General features: G+C 40.2%; 1 protein-coding gene across 1 annotated transcript in view; it reads right to left on the bottom strand.

The window, feature by feature from the left end:
- The window catches only part of atg7 (ATG7 autophagy related 7 homolog (S. cerevisiae)), a 73,955-nt gene extending 52,680 nt beyond the window's left edge, over positions 1 to 21,275 (bottom strand). The window contains exons 1-14 of the mRNA XM_069677893.1: positions 20,968 to 21,275; positions 19,573 to 19,784; positions 19,381 to 19,435; positions 18,255 to 18,372; positions 18,059 to 18,136; positions 17,849 to 17,965; positions 16,793 to 16,939; positions 16,539 to 16,627; positions 13,026 to 13,147; positions 10,454 to 10,544; positions 10,032 to 10,176; positions 8,260 to 8,418; positions 3,951 to 4,145; positions 1,434 to 1,679 (exon numbers count right to left, since the gene is read on the bottom strand). Of these exons, the coding sequence (XP_069533994.1) occupies positions 1,434 to 1,679; positions 3,951 to 4,145; positions 8,260 to 8,418; positions 10,032 to 10,176; positions 10,454 to 10,544; positions 13,026 to 13,147; positions 16,539 to 16,627; positions 16,793 to 16,939; positions 17,849 to 17,965; positions 18,059 to 18,136; positions 18,255 to 18,372; positions 19,381 to 19,435; positions 19,573 to 19,744 (1,734 nt within the window). The 5' untranslated portion in view covers positions 19,745 to 19,784; positions 20,968 to 21,275. The remainder of the gene's footprint in view (positions 1 to 1,433; positions 1,680 to 3,950; positions 4,146 to 8,259; positions 8,419 to 10,031; positions 10,177 to 10,453; positions 10,545 to 13,025; positions 13,148 to 16,538; positions 16,628 to 16,792; positions 16,940 to 17,848; positions 17,966 to 18,058; positions 18,137 to 18,254; positions 18,373 to 19,380; positions 19,436 to 19,572; positions 19,785 to 20,967) is intronic.
- Between the last annotated feature and the right edge of the window lie 375 nt (positions 21,276 to 21,650).

Raw genomic sequence — 21,650 nt, 5'->3', positions numbered from 1 at the left:
ATCATTGTACAAAATATAACAGAGGATGAATGGCTCTGTAGTGACTGACTGTTGTACTATGTTGCTTCAATCCACAGACAATGCACAGAGGAAACAAGCCACTTTCATCCTCGGGCGTTAATTATAACGGTCTATAATTCATTCATCCAACTCAATTCCAAATCTAAGTATTTAGTGAAAGCATGGAGAAAATGCAGAGGTGCCATGTGGCATTTACAGAAGAATTCAGAGCTGAATGGCGTAGTTTCCAACAATTGAGTGATTATTTGCTTACATACAATCGCTCCTATCAAAACGTCAGCACAAAAGAGAAACAAAGGCAGAATGTGGGTGGTGATTAAATGTGATTCTCACAATAGGAACAATTGTCAAGAGTCGTTCATATCAGCATATTAATTTTCTCCTCGGAAAAATTCAAACAACTTTTATCAATTATTTCATTTTAGAGCAGCTGAACAAGCTTTGAACACACATACATACACTCACCGGACACTTCATTAGGTACACCTGAAAAATCTAATCCAGTACAGCAGCTCAGCCATAAGGTTTGCTTTTCTGTTGCCTGTAATGTACAGGCTTTTATGTAAGCTGTCATAGAGGTGTTAAGTCAATGATAATTCAGCGTCAAGCTCATAATTGGTGGTGGGGCTGTACTGAGCTGCATTATATTTAAAGGTGTTTCTAATACTCTGCCCCCTCCATGTATGTAAATAGGGAGGGCAAAAAATTAGAGACATCTCAATATAATTGAGTTCAGTACAACACCACCTTTAACTCTGGCCTCAGTAATAAACATAATTTTATGTACAAAACAACAAAAACTAAACTTCATGAAAGCAGAGCTGTTGTACTGAACTGCATTAGATTGTACAGGTGTACCTAATGGAGTGGCCGGTGAGTTCTGAGTTCATAGTGTCAGCACAGGATAACATGAGCACCAACTGCTGACAGAAGATGACACATTCAGTTCAATCTTCATTCAATCTTCAGCTGATACATTCTCTATTATGTTTACAAGCTATCCAGCTGTGTTTGGAGACCATTTGCCGGTCGGGAAGCATAATGTGGGCGTTTTAGCTTATAAAAAAGCTGGGATCAGGTTGCTGAGAGAAACGATAGCTCAGTCTGTAGGGACTTGGCTTGGGAACTTGCACTGTCCAGGTGCCCTTGAGCAAGGCACCGCATCCCCCACTGCTCAGGGCGCATGTCCACGTGCAGCCCCCTCACTCTGACATCTCCATTAATGCATGTCCATGGAGTCCTGCTTGTGTGTATTTCAGGCCTATGTGTGTATAGCATGTTGTGTAATTATAACAAAAATGTCCCCTCAGGTTTTTTTACTTATATATAGTTTGAACTGTTTGCATGTCTGGTTTGTTGTCAGAACATTACATAAGTTGAATGCATGCTTGTTATCTGTGTGTTTTCCTCACATCTCCTGGTGCCACGACATCGTTGCAGAAGTAGCAGCCCAGCTTGTGCCCTGGGATGTTGGAGAACAGAGAGGATCCTGGGACAGAGGGCGCTGAGCCGGCCGGCGTGGAGGACGAAGAGGAGGCAGAGGAACAGGAAGTGGAGGAGTCCGCTCCTGCAGAAACACTCTGACTGATGTGGGGTTTCTTCAGGCCGTGGCGCATCACGACAAACGTGTCAAATCCCAGAGCAGCATTCACCACGAGCTGGAGGAGTAAAAAACAACAATTATGCTAATAAAAGGTTTTTACAGGACCAGCGCATTTCCACAAAGTCACATTAACTAAATGGCTTTTTTACACAAACACTAAGGGGACGATGTGTTGACTCAAGTTAAAAGCAATGACATAAAACATTAATAGGCTCTTTACAGAGGCGAAAACATCAAGACTTTCGGAGAAGCAATAGAAATAGACTGTGAAGCCAATTTGTGGTGAAGTCTGAAACAGCCCTGCAGCACAAAAGACAAAATAACCTCTCAGCTGAGCGGGCCGAGACCCAATCAGCAAGCAAAAACACTTAACGGCTGCTAATAATGCAATATAAGACTTGCATCAGTGTGACTGGAGGCTTACAAGTTCCTCACACAATGTTCGGTAATCTAACAGTGCCTGGCAACAAATATCATTTAAATTGACGGAAGATTTGACAGACACAGAAAATGATGTTGGGCAATTTTCATTTCCGAGAAGGGAAGACAGACGTGTTTCAAATGTCAAGTTCCAGCTTTAAGACGCACAAAAACAAGGAGGAGAAAACAAAGTCAGAAATGTCTGTGTAGTAAAAGACTCAGTTTTGATTCCTTTAATTCACCTTAGTAACATTATCAGTAATCTGAATAGTCTGCATTAAACGTCCCAGAACAAACAAGGACAAAGCAACACTGTGTTTTCAAATGAAGTGTGTTGATCAAATGAAATTCTCAAATTCAGTTTAATTACATCGAGGTTAAAGCCTGTCCGAATCTTAACTGAAGTGTAAGCATACAGTGTACCACATTAACATCACTTATTACACGGCTGTGTTAAATACGTGATTCTGATTGGCTTATTACGGCAGTCCGATCTCTGTTATTTCTCGATAACAGACCGTTGCTATGAAGAACAGACCGTTGCTAGGGACGCGGCTCTAATCACAAAATTCCAAAGGACGAACTGTAATTATATCAATCCGCCGCAAGAAGTCCGGCGAATTTGACGTCAGTCTGTTTACAGAGGGAAACAAAGAAAAGAGACGAAACAGCAGAGAGAAAGCAATAAAGGTTAAAAGATGCAAAAACTGAGAGTTCTACAAAACTGAAGATGGCACACTAAGTAAACATTAAACAGAACACAGTACGGGATACGACGGTGTTTAAAGACGGTGAATGGAAAAGAAAATGTCAACAGACTCTGACAGTGACGAGACAGAAAACCTCCATCAGGTGCTGCACTGATTCATGCGGTCCAGTTCAACTTGTCAATATATGATCAGTATACCAGTATAAAATGCAGAGAGGTATGTTATTGTGTTACGGTCTTTACCCAGGCGCTGTAATCTAGCTAAAGTTGGTTGTTGTTAAGTTAACTGTTTCCGAGTCCAAGCCGCTGCAACGTCTCTTATTTACAATATGCTGCAGTGCTGTTTTCCTCGCTGTTTTAAGCGAGGAAAACATCCTCACAACAATCAACATTACCGTAGGCTGCCAGCTACCGCTAGCTACAGCACTGGTTGCTAGCAGGGTTGCAACCTGGGCAGGGTGAAAACTGGTGGTAGGCTGTACATTTGTGTGTGATTTAAATGTGTTTTAAATGAAAATAAATTGAAATAATGTTGAAATATCTTGTATACACGTTTTTATTAATAAATAGCTATAGATAACCTTTTCCCCTCTGGGATACCCCTCAAAACAGACTGTGTCTTATATTCCAGATGTTACGGTAAGCGTTGTTATGGACGCAGCTCTCACTGTGAGTGTAACAGACTAACGGAAAACGGAAAGATAAACATTTTTAGATTAGTTAATATATTTATTGATAGGACAATATATTTCCAAATCAATATATTGTACCAAATTTTTGATTCTGTGAGTAAAAAGCTGTGTAATAAGCGGGATAATGTAAAGTGAGCAGGTTGTTATCGCGGAATGGAACCCCGACAGCGTGAGCAGGACCCCGACACGAGGCAGGGGGGTTAGGGTCCCTAACATGTTGCCTAATGTTGCAGTTTCGGCTGGAAGTGCAGAACAAAAGATGCATTCATTTGACACCATGTTTGTGGTTTCATATTGTAACATACAGTTAATGTACAAACCAAGACAGTGCACTAAAATAGGCTTTAAAACATAAAAACTGTTTGCATTGAGTTTACACAGAAAATATGTAATATTGATACAAATTCATACCGTAAGTGCAGCCTTGATTTACCCCCTCAAAATCACTATGATGTGACGTTGAGGCTGTTCTGTTTATTGCACACACTGTGCTGTTCCTTCCTACCTTCCTCTTGCTGGCAGCAATCACTGTCGGCAGCCAGCGGCTCTCCCTCGTATCCATTAGTAAGAAGACCACATCATGGTCTGAAATGAGCTTCTCCAGCTGCTCCACGTCCCTCTGGGCCTGGGAGAGAGTGGCCTGGGAGAAATTCACTGGGTGCCCGGGCATGGGGATGCTCATATTGTATCCCTCTGCATTCTGCAGGGGGAGACAGAGACAAAGAGAGACGCTGCTGAAAAACCAGCCGAGTCCAAAAAATAATGAACAGTAAGACGCATCTGAAGGTGAATATTGCTTTAAATATGCAAATGTAGAGTCCACTTTATCTCTGTGGACAATGATGTTTTCTTTTTGGTTTAAATTTTGTAATTTATGTGCATTTTCAGAACTTTAATGAAAATGTCATTACTGAATTTTGATGAGTTCTCTCGCTGCTGGACACACTGACAGTATAGGTCATAAAGCCCGCCTCCTCCATGTTAACAGATGGGACATGAATCACACTATAAAATCAAAATACACACCAAATAAATGTTTCTCAAACATGGTTTCTGTCATTATAGTTAGTTCTCATCATGCTGATTTACATCCACGTGTTCATTTTTCTGACAAGTTTACTTTTAATTAGTTATTTGATGCTGTCAAAAGGATGATTGACAGCTCTGTTGACAAATTCAGCTCCTGCAGCCGATCTGTTCCGGATTAGCAGAGTAGAGGAGGAACGGCGAGAGGAAACGTTACTAAAAAAATCACTACAGTCATTGAAGTTTACTTATCTGTGAACGTTAACCTCAGACCGACACAAGAAGCTGCTCTGCTGTTAAACATGCCGACGAGCGGGATCTTTGCCGGGTTTTTCAGTAAGTTAAGTGTGTGTTTTGGTTAGCAGAAGTGGCTACGGGCGGCTCCACCCGCCGATCTCTACTGCGCAGCTCTGGCTCCAAATGACGTCACCATCGCAAGATGGCAGCGTCCATCTATATATACAGTAATTGTATGAGATGCAGTGAAATATGGTTCTTTGTTATACATAGAGCTAGAGAGGGATTAAGCTTCTGGGCTGCAGAATGTCTAAAAGTTTAGCAAACTTATTTTCAATTCATTTCTAAAACTCCAAAATATGACCAGCTCCTGTCAAAAATGTGTTTAGGGGGTTCTTTCTGCTGAGTGAAATACTAGTTTAGACGAATAAATGAGGGGACAGATGCAGTCCCCAAACAGATCCTCTGTGTGATATGTCATCAGTCCATCACCACAGCTGACATGAGGCCAGTATAGATATGGCTCTCCTGTATAAGTCAAAAGTAGAGAGTATTAAAAAGGAAAACTAACAACCTCACTTCCATTTCCACAAAAAAAAAATATATCCCTGGGATTGCAGGCTTGACAGTAAGGCAAATGGAAATGTCAGGAGTAATTTCATAGTCAGAAGAAGATGGAAAAGGGCAAAGACGATGTGTGAGATCTTAACAAGACGAAATGCCACTTTTACAGAATCAGTGGATCTACTTTGTCGCTCTCCACAATTCAGGAGTGGGAGCCGTCACCCAAGTCTTGAATTAACATTTCACTTTGACGTTGGTGCTGCTAAGCATTCAGAGGGGGACGTCAGGCTGCAGAGATGCTAATCAAATTCTGATTTTTCCAAAATATGCAGCCTCAGATGCAGCCGAGAAAGACAGTAAAAAAATCACATTGATGGGTTTAAATCCTTTCCTTAAAATAAACAATCCAACGCTGCCTCTGTTGATATCTTCAACAAGCTCTGACCTGACTATTAACTAAATAAAAGGGACTAAAGAAGCTGGTGCCTACACTTCAAGCTTTCCGCTCAATGCCAGGAGACTATATATGTTCACAGAAATAATATGAATCCTGCTTTGGACCTTTTCATCATTTTGACCTTGTGTGGACCAGCTCCTCTCAGTTCAGCTGATGTGTTTCTGTGCTCTCTGTGTTCACGTGTCTTTCTATCTTTCACACCGGCACCTGATGTCCTGGTGTTTGCAGGAAAACAAGCAGGGAGGAGACAGAAGCAGACAGCCACACTGATAAAAATAGGAGGGCACTTATGGATGCAGCAACTATAGACACCTCACATCATGACAGCACAGAGCCATCCATCAAACGCTCAGCCTCCGCTCTTTATATTCTGCTTTATCCCCAACAAGAATATGAGAGGGAAGCAGCAGGACAGACCTGGGGATCATGTTGATGACATGCTGACATGGCAATTATTTGTGAGCATTTGTGTCTAAGCGTGCATTTAAATGGGACATTAAAGGTCTATTTGTCTGTGACATTATAAAAGCAGCTCATTGTGTCTCATTTCAGGAAAAACCTGTTTTAAAGGGTGCTGATTGCAGGGTCAATAACGATTAAATGAGGCTTCAATCATTTGAGTTCAAGGCAAGAAGATCACAGCTCACCTGTCAGACAGTAAGTCTCAGTCTCAGACTGTTAAACAAAACATAATTTGCCTCAAAGCCCAGAGGGTAGAAACATGTCATTACACTGACAGGGCTTTAATATGCTGGTACGGGACTCAAACAAATCGCAGGACTTCAAAGTGATGGTTCAAAAGATTCATGAAGAAAAACCTGTAAAAGTTAAACTTTTGGCTTTTGCCTTTATTGATAGGACAACTGAAGAGAGACAGGAAACGCTACGAGGAGAGAGTGGGGGCCAAACCTGCGATCAGTGCATCGAGGACTGTAGCCTCCGTACACGGGGCGCCTGTTCCACCACCCGAGCCAAACCAGCGCCCCTTAAAAGTGAAACTTGTAGCCTGTATACCTCCAACATCATGTACAAGGTTGATGTAGCAGAAATGTTCTTGAATTATCAGCTCTTTAACTCTTGAGAATTGTCCCTGTTAATGTTTCATTAACTTATTATTATTGGATCATTATCACTCATGCATTTACATGAAAGCAGTACTTTAATATTGTTGTTGGCCAAAGCGGAATCAGAGTAACTACAGCTGTTATATAAATGTAATGGAGTATGACGACAGTATATGAATATAGTCAAGAAGAAGATTCAAGTTGAGATTGACACCCTGAAATCAAAGAAGTCAAAGGGAGGAGAAATAATATTTTAGTAACAAAAATTAAGTCTACATTTTGTTATTCCTCAGTTTTTGTTGTGCAAATCCTTGTGAAACGCTGTCTTTCTCCCGTTTTTATTCCCCGTAAAGCTCCTGCGAGGAACTGTTCAGTTGTCTTGATTTTGGCGCCCCCTTGTGGACAAAGTGGTACCTCTTATCTCTTTGCTGATCTCGTCCTGTACATGTGTAAGGAGCGTTTTTTAACAAAAAATCTCATCCTGCTTTCTTTTAACATTCAAGTTTATCACTCGCAGGGAATCTTTGCAGTGGAAAATATAGAAAAAAGGCTGATTTGGCAGCAATGTTGATCCCCTCATCTGACACCTACCCGCCCAGCAGTGGTTATAGGCATTAAAAATAACTATACAGATATAATCATACTTGCTGCTTATGGTCTTGTTTGCATTTGTAGCTCATATAGAGGCTTCAGTGTTAATTTCAGTCTGTTTCATAACCAGATAAAAACTCCTCACAGGAGCTTTAAAGTCGTAAGTAAACAATCTGAGAGGAGAAAATCGCTTCTGTTTGATCTGTTTCATTTAAGGGGTCATGAAAAAGTGAGGAACCTCTGACCTAGCTGATATAATAACTGCTAACCACATGCAAACGACTATAACGCCACACATATTAAAAATCATTATTGAATATGAACTTACCCCACTAATCCCATCATTAATTAACATTGGATGGCACCTTTTTGCACCTTTACATGCATCAGCACACATTCAGTCTATATGTTTCCCTGTGGCTTAATAAGAGGCGGGTGCACTCTTAAGCATCAAACTGAAGCCCTGCTGTGAATCTTTGGCTGCTTTTTTAGTGAATAAATACAGCGAAACATCTCCCCCCAGAGAACTGGCTCATTAATTAACTAAGTAATGAAACCAACGGCATTAATATTCAAGTTACCCGACACTTCATTTCCTGCATGGGTTGGCTGTCACATCTCAGACGCGACCAAACAAACAGGAATACGATTACGGAGAAACGATAATAAGCATAAACAGATTTAAGATCTCTGTAACGTCAGTGCAGTTGTACAGCACTGAAAGATTTCAAAACCGTGGCTTAGGGATTAAAAAAAGAAAAAAAGGAGGAAAGGGTGATAACATCTCTGATTTCCAGAGCTTAAGCAAGTATTTGAACCCCACATGAGAGGAGCGAAACACAGCTGAGCATCATAACTCGACTTTAAACACTTACCACTCCAGGAAAGATTTTGGTGAGTCGGTCGACAGCTGCCATGGCTTTGGACTTCCCTCCTCCGAGACAGTCCTCAAACTCATAGAGCGGCTGCCGGACCGGGTTGGAGTATGAGATCTTCGCATTGTCCACAAATGTGATGCGTCTCACTCCCCATCCCTGCAGAACAAACACATGAAACAATTCACATATTTAATCACATTATTGTTGAATACTTAACCCAAATTTACTTAAACTAACGCTCTCCTGAGGAGCACTTCTTCAGCGATGAGTGGGCAGTGTGTGTTGCAAATGTTAATGTTGAAATAATGAATGCATCAGCGTGCAGGTACACAAAGGTACAACCTTCAGTTATTCTACCTGTCTTCATGAATATCACTTTAACACAAAGTCTAGCCACTCTGATAATTACATTACACCAGGGAGTTAATTATTCTCAACTAATTGCGTCTGATGCGCCCTCTAAACTGGAATTATAAAGGGAGCAAAAACAAGCAATAATCTTGACATAATTGCAAGCAGCAGAACACTGACAGTGTTTCAATGTTGTAATTAAGTTAAACTTCTTCAAGCGAACGAAACTTTCAAAACAGGTTCCCTTCATTTGTTTGATTAAACGCAGCAGAACAGAGCTTTGAATTTCAGGTGAGCTTAAAATGTGATTACATTCCAAGCCCAATCGAAGAGATGTCGAGTGAAGCAGCCTGAACAAGCGACACTGCAGCTAAAAGTCTGAACATTCAGAGTATCTCTTGGATCTGCTCCCAGAACACTTTCATTTGATGCTGGGGGGAAGAGATGAAAGTTATCAGTGAGGTTTGTCAGAGTAAGATTGGACATTCTGCAGATACATGAAGTCTGTGAAGCAGGTTGATTACTGTGTGAACAGCTGGCAGTGGTTCACTGATAATCAGCTCAGCTTCTGTTTGATGAGACTTTAAATGTCGGTAGATTACTGAAATACTGACACTTACTTATCGTTCCCTGTGAATGTCAGTGGTTCCCATGTGGACAACGTTCTCATATTTTAACGAGAAATATTAGACACCAAACAGAAACCTGATAATTACTTCTTCCCACGGAGCTCCACTGGGCACTTTTGAACACCTATCAAGTGAGATAATATTAAAGGTGGGGTATTATGCTTATTTTAAGCTTCATATTTCACTCTGTGATACCTGTGGAGTAGCTTAGCATAATTTACAGTAAAAAAAACAATGTTGCTCAGTGCAGGCCCTCATACGCCCCTACAAGCCCACTTTCTTCTGATTGGCCAGCTCTCCTAACCCGCTGAGGCTGCACTTTGTGACGTCACAAAGTGCAGCGTGTAGAAAAAACTGTGTGAAACCTGGCGTTCACAGCAGCCTGCAGACTGAGCTGAGAAGCCTGGGGATTACTCCAACATGCTTTTACCTACAGATTTGAAACTTCGCCCACCATCATTTTCCGTCAGCTCTGTCCCTTTAAGAAACCCCGCCTGTACAAGCCCAACTTCTTCTGATTGGCCAGCTCTCTGAAGCCTGCGTCACAAAGTGTAGCGTATAGAAAAAAAAACAGTGTGAAACCTGGCGTTCACAGCAGCCTGCAGACTGAGCTGAGAAGCCACGGGATTACTCCAACATTATAAGCTATATATATATATGCCTTAAAATGTGAAACAGCATAATACCCCCTCTTTAAAGTCAAGGATCAAGTCCACTCCTAAAGCACTTTTTGGTCATTGTATAGCAGCATACGTTAACCCTTAGTCTTCTGTATCCTTCCACCCTTACCATGAGAGTCCTCGCTACATTGCAGCCCAGAGTCCCAGCTCCCAGTAGGAGACACTTTGTGCTGACCACCTTATCCAGGTCCAGTGAAGGAACCAGCCTCCATCTCATTAGCTTCAGGTTCAGGTCCACCGATGACTCTGCAAGCCTGCAAACAATGAAGTACACTGAAGGGTCACTTACTAACACACGTATTCAAAAAGATGGAAAAACATGCAATGCTAAATTAGTAATGTTTTGTCTGAAGATAGTAATTTATCTGAACCATTATCTGCACATGAATAAAATCCCAAAGACATAGAATTTGATGTATATGTTCTATACATATTGTAGACCAAAATAGGCTTCTTATATACACAAATGACTGAAATGTGGTTTCCTGCTGTAGGCTAACAAACTAAACAAATAATTATTGCATTTATCACCTTTTGGGGTCCATGCATTCACTGAGGTTGACCATCCTGGGTCCCATGGCCCCCTTAGGGTTCTTCTCCCAGCCTACACTCTTAGGACAGGCTGTGAGAAAAACACAGAAAAATGATGTTTTCATTCGCTCATGTTGTGATGTACTCATCTCTGAGATGGCTGCCTTAACACAACACAACCAAAACAAAGGAGGCAAATTGAATTTCACAGCATCGAGATAACTTTTAGAAAATAAAACAGCAACAGTGTTTTTTCAGGAAAAATACCTGAAACAGAACTCATCACTCAACACAAAAACACTACCACTGCCCACTCTCTATCTTTTTACCTCTTTAACATCTTCCAAGACATATTAAGTATGGAGGCCGGTGTATACGTGTATGTATAATTTAATTGATTCCACTCAGCCTCTGATTCATAAAAATCACACCCTTAGATTACGTGATTCCTTTCAACTTAGATAAGATTCATTGCAATAAAGAGATAGAACCAGTTAGTCAGCATGTGAGCGAGCAGTGTTAGTGTTGGAGCTATTCACATTTTTAGTATCATTTTATTACTTTACATTTAGTCATTTATTTATTTGTTGTTATTTCATTTAGGACGATATTAGAACTTTGATACCGTTTGTTTTATTTATATATTCGAGTATTTATTGAGGCTTTTGTTTGAATCAGTAGTTCACACTGGGTGACGTTCTGTATATATATGGGCAGGAAGGATAGGATCGACGGGCACTGGGATGGTGACTGTTTTTTTTGTTTGTTTTTTTTACCAGGACACAGCTGTTTGTTTTTTTACCAGGACACAGCAGAGAAAGCATTGTGTGATTGTGAGTAAAAGTTCCATCCATCCATCCATTATCTGTACCGATTATCCTGTTCAGGGTCGCCGAGGGCTGGAGCCAATCCCAGCTGTCACTGGGCGAGAGGCGGGGTACACCCTGTACTGATCACCAGTCAATCACAGGGCTGACACATAGGCTGTGTTCGAAATGCTGTACTATATACTACATACTACATACTATATATTGCATACTATATACTATATACTACATACTACATACTATATACAGCATACTGTGTTCAGCGGTAGTTTGAGTATGGAGGAGCTTTTCACATTCATTTTGCAGTATGCTACGCCCGGCGGAAGTAAACAATAACTCTTTAGCTATAGCGCCCCCTTCTGCTGGAATGCTGCTGCTGTCCGTCACTTCGTCTGCCGTTGTGAGGTTTCGGCGCTTTGCATTGTGGGATACAGTAAGCGAGGTGGACTGCTCTGGGCATTTTTGGCATACTGCACATTTTGCTTTTGTTCGCATACTACACACTTCATTTTGGCCAAATCAGTACGTGCTGCTAGTATAGTATTGCATTTCGAACACAGCACTAGAGACAGCCTTTCATGCTCACATTCCCACCTGCCAGCAATTTAGAGTCACCAATGAACCTAACGAGCATGTTTTTGGACTGTGGGAGGAAGCCGGAGTAACCCACGCATGCACGGGGAGAACATGCAAACTCCACACAGAAAGGTCGACTTCGTCCGAACTGGGATTCAAACAAGGAACCTCCTTGAGGCGACAGCGGTAACCACTGCACCGTGCAGCCTGAGTACAAGTTGTTAAATAAATATAAAGAACAACAAATTGTTGTTTTTGAACCTACATACTCTTGGCGTGACCCAGTGGCTGAATGATTTTGAGTTTTGTTGATTGACAAGGCCAAATCACCACTATAGTTCCTAATGGAAAGGCTTAAAGCTGTATTTTAATGTGACGACGCACTCCATTAAACTTTTTAGCGCTTAGATTTACACCCTTCTTTCTAGTTCTATTCTCTCCTCCTCACACATTTTGTTTCACCGATTTGTTCTTCAGCTTCGGCTGCCAAATGCACAAATCTTCAAGTCTTTGTCATGCAGAGTAAAGACATGAATGTTTTCTGGATATTGACAGTTTAAATCGTGTGTTGGTTAAATACAGTTTGATTCTGGACTGAGATATGTGAATGTTTATTAAGGACATTAAGCATCATGTGGTTCATTTCAAATAGCTCAACACTTTTTGGTTTGGGAAGAACTGGGCCTGCTGGTGCATCTAAAAAGCTGGGCTGAGCTAAATTGATTAATCCCTTTCAAAATAACACCACATTAGTTGATGCAAAATGGAGCTGATTCAATTGTTGTTGCCTGAATGCATCCTCCTAGAGCTAATTAAATACAAAGTTCAGCTGAAGAGGTAGGCTGAGGTGAAGAAAGACACCTTATCTAAACCCAACAAAACCTTCACAGATCACAAAGCTGCCACCTTTCCCGTCCTGCTATTACCATTTAAATGACTTTCACCCTTTCTTCTACAGATAAAGGAATAATAGAGAAGCAGTGTGAGATTAACAAAAAGAAGCTCACATTGGACAGTAAACTTAGACCGAGGGTTCACACCAGGAACAATGTATACAACATACCAGCACTCAAACATGTTACACCCTGTGCAGTGCACAGATACAACCACACACACACACACACACACACACACACACACACACACACATAAGAGAGATAGGAGATTACCTGAGTTGAGGGGAAGCTCGGGTAGCTTGATCTGGAAGATGAGACTGTGCTGAACGGAGCGGCTTCCCTGCAGAGTTCTGTCCCTGAAGCACAGCACCTCCACCGAGTCCAGCTTAGAGCCCCTGAAACACAAACACACAAATAAAGAGGTTGATGGGTTAAATTATGGAACAATGACAAAATAAAAATAAAAATGTGTGACTTGCTTTTGGTTTTCAAAAGAATGCAATGCTATTTTTTGAGGGTTTCAAGTGTGAGTGATTTATTTCTTTTGTTATTTCTGTAGCTTAAATTGACAAGAATGTCAGATAGACATATGAATGATTTATTTATTAGTTTATTTCTGAAGGGTAGCTTAAACTGATCATAATGTAGGATAGGCTTATATAAGCGTTTGCTTTTTCAATCACTACTAAACACATCGATATGAATGTGTTTATACTGTTTATATCACTTATGTGTTTATATGTCAACGTGTGTGATGACTAAAACGACTGACTAACTAACTAAAAGTCAAACAATGAAAATAAATTCAGTGGACTCTGCAAATAAAAAGGTGACACAGTAAAACATAAGTTAACTCACAGTTTCCCATATTTGGTAAGAAATAACAGTCACTCAGTTACACCATCAAACTCCGGTAAAACAAACAGATGAGCGAGACTTCCCGGCTACACCGCAACTCTATCTTCCCCCGTTAAAGCCAGTATCAACAGTTTATGATTAAAGCTGGGAGAAAGTGATGTGAAGTGCAAGATTGATGAGCTTTGTATTGGATAAAACCTGCCTCTGACTACAGAGCGTGAAGACTCAATTCTCTGAAGGTATTTGCTGCTGATAAGCCACCACTGCTAAACTGGCAGTGATGGGAGTTCATTGTTTGAATAAAAAGTTAAAAAATATTTTAAAAGCGAGGACAGAGCCTCTCCAAACTGTTTCAAAACTTAAATTGCACCAGCACGTAATGCTGTGATAATCGTACTCACATTATGGATCAGCATGATGATGCTTTTAGTTTACTTTTAGGCATTATAAAAGATCAATCTGCTTCTTGTGGAGGAATTGTAATCGATCACATTTCTAATCATTTCTACAGTTATTTTTTTTATTTTTGTGTTACTGTTCTTTGGCAAAACAATCTTTACTTCAGCTTCATTATCAAACAACTTTTCATACACAGAACAACCATTCATTCAGAATGTGAAAACACAGCATTCAGTGTTTATGCCACGAGAGCACTAAAGCATTCCTGCTGACCTGAGGTTTGCACCTGGACAATCTAAAATATTAAGAACAGACAATCAGAAATGTTTAACTCGTACTTAAAGCTCCTGTGAGGAACTTTCAGTACGGTTGATTTTGGCGCCCCCTGTGGACAAAGACGTAAATGCTTAAGTAGTGGCTTTTAACAAAAAATCTCATCCTGCTTTCTTTAACAGTCATATGTACCAATAACTTTACATGTTTGCCCATGAAAATGTAAACAAAGGCAGCGTGCAGTTAACCGCTTCATCTGACACCTACCCCCCCACCGGCAGTTTCAGGCATTAAAAATAACCATATAGAAATAATCAATCTTGTCGCTGATGGTCTGGTTTGCTTTTGTAGGTCATATAGAGTCATCAGAATTAATTTCGGTCTGTTTCATAACCAGTGAAAAACTCCTCACAGGAGCTTTAACTCTTCTACCCGGTCTTTGGCCTTCGTTTGGCCTCTGTTTCCTTATTACAAATTTTGATTTGTTTCTTTAGTCTGCAAGACATTGAACAATTTCTGTAGAGATCGTGGTTTACAAGCTGGAATATAAAACACATGATAAATAACTTTAAAGCACCGCAGCGTCCTTGGAAAAGGGTCGACGTCCATTCGAAATGATTCGTCATAAACAACAAAAATATTCAAAAGCATCGGTATTGTAAAAGAACGTACACTGGCTCTATTAAGACTTCTTCGATGTGTATGACAGAAGACCCTCCCCTAAACTTCTTTTAAACAAAATAAGGAGCTTAAATTATAGTGAGGGATGGGGAACACAATCACTTTTTTACAAAGTTCTTCTATCACAGGATAAAAGTGTTGTTTCATGTATATCTTATTTCTTCCATCTACAATTACACTTTCAGTTAATGGATTTTAAAATAGATGTTTTCACAGAAAGTAAACGGTGTCACAAGAGCAAGAAAGTGGAATACTTTACAAAAGATAAACTCTTGATGTTGAACTTTTGTGTAAACATTGGAAAATTCTAAGACTTTCATACTTCATCAAATGTTAAGTAATAAAACTAACAACTTGTACCAACTGCCCGGTGCGCCGATGCGCTGAAATATTTCCTCTGTAAATATTTCCCGCAAAACACGTACGAGCTTTTAACATACCAACATCATCTCTAAAATAACCTGTGCCAGAGCACCCTTTGCAATTCATGTGCTGTGGCATGAAATGCTGTTCAAGTACTTCAGATGCCAAAACCCAAAGAACCTTTAACATTGAATACCTGAGTTTTACACACCTGCTTAGTTTTTGAATGATTAACCGAGCCTGTTCCTGCTTTTCCATCAACCAATACATGGTGGATTAGACATAAACTTTCTTTGATCAACAGCCGCCTAAGCTGCTAATATACTATTATTGGAAATATACAGTAAGTAAGAAATAGTGCATTCAGCGGTTAGCTAAAAACGTTTGCTGACAAGTTTTAAGAGCTTGAAGATGCCACAAATACACAGCATGCCAAGTGTGTGTGTTTACACAATGTAACCTGTGTGTGTCATAGATGGGGCTGACATGGGTTTACAAACCAGCTATTGTACTTTAACTAGCCTGAGCCACTGCATGGTCTATTTCACACACACAAAAATGTGTCTGTTTGAGAAATCTTCCCTTTTTGGAGGCATTCTTGCATAATATTGGACATCTTTAAGTGAGTAAAATTGCAATGAAGTCCTCACACTGAAATGTGTAAGGAATGGAAAGTGTGACTTTTGTTTTGACACGATGACGTGAGCAACTTGTGAGATGTTGGAGCGAGTGAATCTTGTTTATCGGGGAAATTTACAGCTTCTCAGCGCAGCCTTAACAGCAGTAGTCATGTTCTGCAATCCCATGCTTCAATTATCTCCTCCTCCCTGAACTCTTACGACACCCTGACTAAGCAACAGCCAAACAGTTCTTTTTCAGTCCAAGTGCGTCAGAAACCCTTTGATTTTAGATAATTTTTTAATAGTTATAAAAAGCTATTCAGTCCATGCCGTTGACTTTGTAGGCTCATATCTGCATCTTGATTCACACTGATGTTTGAAACCTGCTCCCCACACTTTAGAGCCAGGAAACTACTTAAAAAGAGATTCACTGAGATTTCCTGTCTTTTCATATTAATCACTCCACGCTGAGAGACATTCATAAAAAAATTTCACAAACATGAAATGTGTTTTTCCTCATCTATTTCAAGCGCACACCCACCCACACACTCACACACACACACACACACACACACACAGAAGTAGGTTTTACCATTGGTTGGCTAAGAGGACCAGCAGATTTCTCAGCGGCCAGCCCGGATGTTGAGACAGAGTACAAGGATCGTAGACGCCCACAGTGACCTAGAAAAACCAAACAAGGTGTGTGTTTACTTTACTGAGCGTTAGCAGAAGCTAATCTGATGTTAAGGACGAGCCAATCCTTTATGAAACACCCACACATACGTTTAAATACACTTTTTAGCATGCTAACTTATTCATTTTTAAAGGTTAAATAAACTGTAGTACCTTTTTAGCATCAGTGAAGAATGCATCCCAGTCCCCAAGTGCAGCCATCTGAACAGCATCATCTGTGTACTTCATTATGAAGTAAGGAACTGCGGTGGTCCCTCTTTTGATACACAGGCCATCATAGGCCTCCTGCAAGGCTGCGATCTGAGGCAGAAATAATTAGATGTCAGCCAATAATTATAGAAACCTCTTAAAGGGAAAATATTAATAACAGCCATGCATCCATATTCTGAGGCTTCTCTGAGGCCACGTTGCCATGGTAACAGGCTTAGACGGATACCACGCATGACCCCGCTCCCCAGAAACGTTTTTCCAGCTCCTCCTGGGGGATCCCGAGGCATTCCCGCGTCAGACGAGATATATAATCCCTCCAGTGTGTCCTCGGTCTACCTTTGGGTCTCCTACCAGTGAGACAGACCGGAAAACCTCCAAAGGAAGGCGCCCAGGCTGTTTACACTGACTGTTTCCTCAAAGTGGGACATTCTTAAACATTGACTTTTAAATGCCTTAAATTATTATTAACGATTTTTTTGCATTAATGTGAAATATTAATGCACAAATCTGCTGAAAAGGCTGTGTCAATTTATTACAAACTGTTATTCTGGCCTGATCCTAGCAGAGGACAGATGCATCTTCAGCAGGCAGTCATGTCATCTCGCAGCTCATTAATCTCAGTTATGAGCTGTCAAGGTGTCAAGACAAGGGACAATAGACAGGGTGAAGCGAGTGATAGAGAGATCGCCATCGCTCTGGCCTGCAGCTGGTGTCATGAATAATTCCAACTTTCTCTTAATGAGGCTTATTGACAAACAAAACACAAAATCTAAGGACAAACAGAACTCCTCATCACCTCATTGCACTGTCCTGTATTAGTATCACACAAATTAAAGGCTTAAGCCATCTCATGTTCTAGGAAAGAGGTTAGGAATATTACAAACGTCTTGGGAAAGCTTCAAAAATACTAAAATCTTAGGGCCAGCACCGGAGAAGGCAACACACACTTCACAACACAATGTAGATATATATATGAGCATGTGATGGATAAATAGATACCTGCTTTGTGGTGAAAACTTGTTCAAGCACAGAAGGTGGTTTGAGGATTTTTATCCCCTCTGGGAAGCAGAGAGCAGGGAAGCAGAACCAGTAGTAGAAATGATACTTCTTTAAATCCTGAAATAAAGTTCAGCAAAAAAGAAAGATAGTCACAAAAAAGTCATTAATACATAAAACTAACACATTTATAATATAGTGTTTATCACTTACTGCAAAGGTCAGAAGGATGAATCTAGAGAGGATGGACGGGTCCTTCAGCGCAGCCCCGGACTGTATGGCCTCCCATATCTACAAACAACAGAGGATGACACACGCATTTGTTAAAGGGACCATTTCTAAATTTTACAGAAATTCTCTTTCTGTGTGTGAATACGTGTCTGTAAAATTCACGCTGGATATCTCTTACCTCCTTGGCTTCTTTCTCCAGCAGAGCCTTCTTGTCGGTGGTCTTGAAGGCATCGAGTGTGTTGGTGTTGTACAGCGTTCCAATAGCTGAGCAGCAGCGGGCTGGTGTCGGACCATCTCTAACAGACAAAACCATATCAGACCTCTGTTAAACTGTATGCATACTAACTGTACAACACAGTTGCTTTAATAAGAGCATCCAAATTACTTAATGTGAGAGCTGAAGTTTAGTTCAACCCTAAACCGTCATGGTGGATCATTTCTTAACGAAGTTTAACCATACATGATTCCACAGCAATAAAAAAATGACTTGATTTTTTAAGCACTTTACAAAAAGCTTACAAGATGATTTCTATTTGTGTTCTTTAAAGATTTGTTTTGGCCTTTTTGCCCTTCATTGGATAGGATAGTGGATAGAGTCGGATATAGAGGGGGAAGAGAGAGTGGGGATGACATGCGGCAAAGGGCCGAGGGTCGGAGTTGAGCCTGGAGCCGCCACGTCGAAGTCGGACACACTAGACACGAATGAATGCGGCCGGAAATTCAGCTCCACAGCTTTTCTCCCTCATTTTGTCATATTCATCCATTTTAAGAGAACTGTGTTGTTAAGTATACAACCTTGTGGGGAGCTAGCGAGGCGAATTGGTCGCATGCAGTGTGTCCACACCGTCAGCCTCTGTACATGGGGCGCGCGCTTTAACTGCTGAGCTAAGTCGACGCCCCTCTATCAGCATTCTTTCAGAAAGTTGAATTGTTGCAGAAAAAAATGGTAGCCTGTTTTTCTTCATAGAAATATAGGCTATAAACCACTACGAGATGAATGAAATACAGAATCTACAATCAGTGTGTGACCCCACATGATTGGACTGGAATGAGATTTCAACTCAAACGCTGTTTTATTTCTGCAGGGTACAAAAGCCTTTTATACACTGAGAAGCAATTTACACCTTAGCTTACTTGTTGTAATGTTGCTGTAAGAGCCTGTATTAAAAGACTTATACACATACAATTTCAGAATAAAGCAAAGTGTCAAGTGTATTTATTCAATGCACCTCTAAAGAAAAGTAACAAGAGGCGAACTTTGGGTCATGATGTTTTATGTAGGCAACAAACTGCATCATACTTACACTTCAAATGCGCTGAACTCCAACGTCAGACGAGTGGGCAAACCAAGTGGGTCGCCTACGAGACAGACATGAGACGAAAATGATTAACTGTGCATTCTGTTTTTATGTGTGAGATAAGACACGTGTTTTATACTCACAAGAGAAAAATAACTTATTAACTCATTGCTATAATCAAACCAATTCACTACTAACCATTGTAGTAATATCCTTTGATACATTTGGGGCTCTCGTCTAATCTGTAGTCGTTAAGTTTCTTCTGAGTGAGCTGGTGCCAGAAACCGGCCTCCAGAGCGCTGCTGAAGGGAGCAAACTGCAGCTTGAGGTCTGCTGTGGAGGACGCTGCTTCACTGGTGTCAGATGCCATCACAACTTCACTAACAGTCCGTGCAGCCAAGTACGACAAGCTGAGAAATTTAACAATTGAAGGTTACAAACAGTTGCAGGCTCTCAGATGCAATTACAGTACAGTCTGTGAATGGTGTGAGTGAGAGGCCGATAAACTAGAATGAAGTTAAATTATAATAACTTATTATACCTGATGGTGCATTTTATACTGTATTGATATTGACTTAATCAAGGAAATGAGTTAGGTTATTAGCCAGTTTGGAATTTAAGTACAGAATTAACTGCTGCATTGATAATAGGAAAGTAAACATTTCTAATCATTTGAAATAGTCTGCAGTAAACCAATACTTAAGATGAAGTAATTTGTTTAAGATAAATATAGAGGGTATCATATTACGACAGATTGTAAAGCCTTTTTATGCAAATTAGTTATTCAGGGATATTCATATAAAGCTGAGTTGTATTGAAAAATATATCATGATAGAAGCCTTTTAACAAGGACATCTTTAACTTCAGATACGCTGAACTGACTGATCATACATTCAATTGACCGTACTTTGATTATCAAACAAATATTCTTGATTTATTACATACAAATATGTATGTAGTCCCTTGGTTATCCATATCTTTAGGAAGATAAAAAAAAAAACACCGACAGAAAGGACAAGTCAATGCTTTACAGTTCAATGACGGGAAAGTGATCAATGAATACTTTTGGTTTGTGACTATGGGCCAGACTAAATAAAAAATATTCAGACACATCTCTTTACTCAATGTGTTAAAATTTCAGTTTAAGCATAAGTCATTATATTTGACATTTTTATTTAAATAAATTATATATACATAGTACAAATCAGTAAAAATGAGATATGGATTAAAGTACAATGGATACTACCTGCACATTCAATTGCTGTGCAACTTGATTATTTAGCACGAATACATTAAATCATTAGGCACAAATTAATATTGTTTAATTTCCATATTAACTTTCATCAGGACTTAAATTCTTGTCAGTAACTGTGCAGTGAGTACACAGCATGCAACACAGACTTCACAGTGAAAGCAGAAGCATCCTAAAGTCCTCTATCACCCGACGAGCATCTCTTCCGAATCACTAATCACAATACTAGGACATACATGTATTTGAAACAATATAAATAGGTATAACTATAACGAAGGCAAACACACGTTCGTATGCAAAACCATAGCAAAACTATAACAAGCTGAGCTTTGTACACTTACCAGATATCCTTACTTCCTGGTCCGGGGGATCATGTGATCACGGGACTTGTCAACAGAGCAATGCAGTGTGGGTAAGTAGCAACCAAGATTAGCTTAGCTAGCTGCTTCAAAGAAGTCTCTCTATGCCTTATGGTACATGTAGCATGGAATAAAATATAAAGAACCAAAATATGAACAAGAACGCGCAAACGATGAAGCATGAGAAAACTGACAAAAACCTGTACGCGCCGTTTCTTTTCATGTCGGATTGAACAGACACGGGTGTTCTGAGTACAAGCCACCAAGAAGTATTCTGTGTTAGTCTGTTACATCCGAACCACCGGTATAACTAGTTTTACTCACGAACAGAACATTATTGGTTTGAAACATGAAGACGTCATCAATTCCGGAAATGTGAAATATCTGGCCACCGAACAGCGACAATGAGTTGGGGGCCGTCTGTAAACACTACGGCTAGGAAAAAACGCAGTGTTTTGTTCAAGTTCAGAAACTCAACTGATAAAGACTACAGCTCTTGAGCTGGGTCTTGAGAATTAAGACTAGCGTTTTTAATGAATGCTTCTCTGTATTTGTGCAAATGACAAATAAAGGACTTGAAACAAGTAGTAACAATATTAGAAATATGGAGGTGATTAAATCCCTTTAATATCTACTTTTATAATATTAAAATGTGTTCAGTTTAG

Source organism: Semicossyphus pulcher, unplaced genomic scaffold (assembly GCF_022749685.1).
Source record: "Semicossyphus pulcher isolate SPU_LCO1_2020_fin unplaced genomic scaffold, fSemPul1.0.p SCAF_3, whole genome shotgun sequence".
Classification (NCBI taxonomy): Eukaryota; Metazoa; Chordata; class Actinopteri; order Labriformes; family Labridae; genus Semicossyphus; species Semicossyphus pulcher.
Note: the sequence above shows the minus strand (reverse complement) of the source record. Positions and strands in the feature narration are given on the sequence as shown.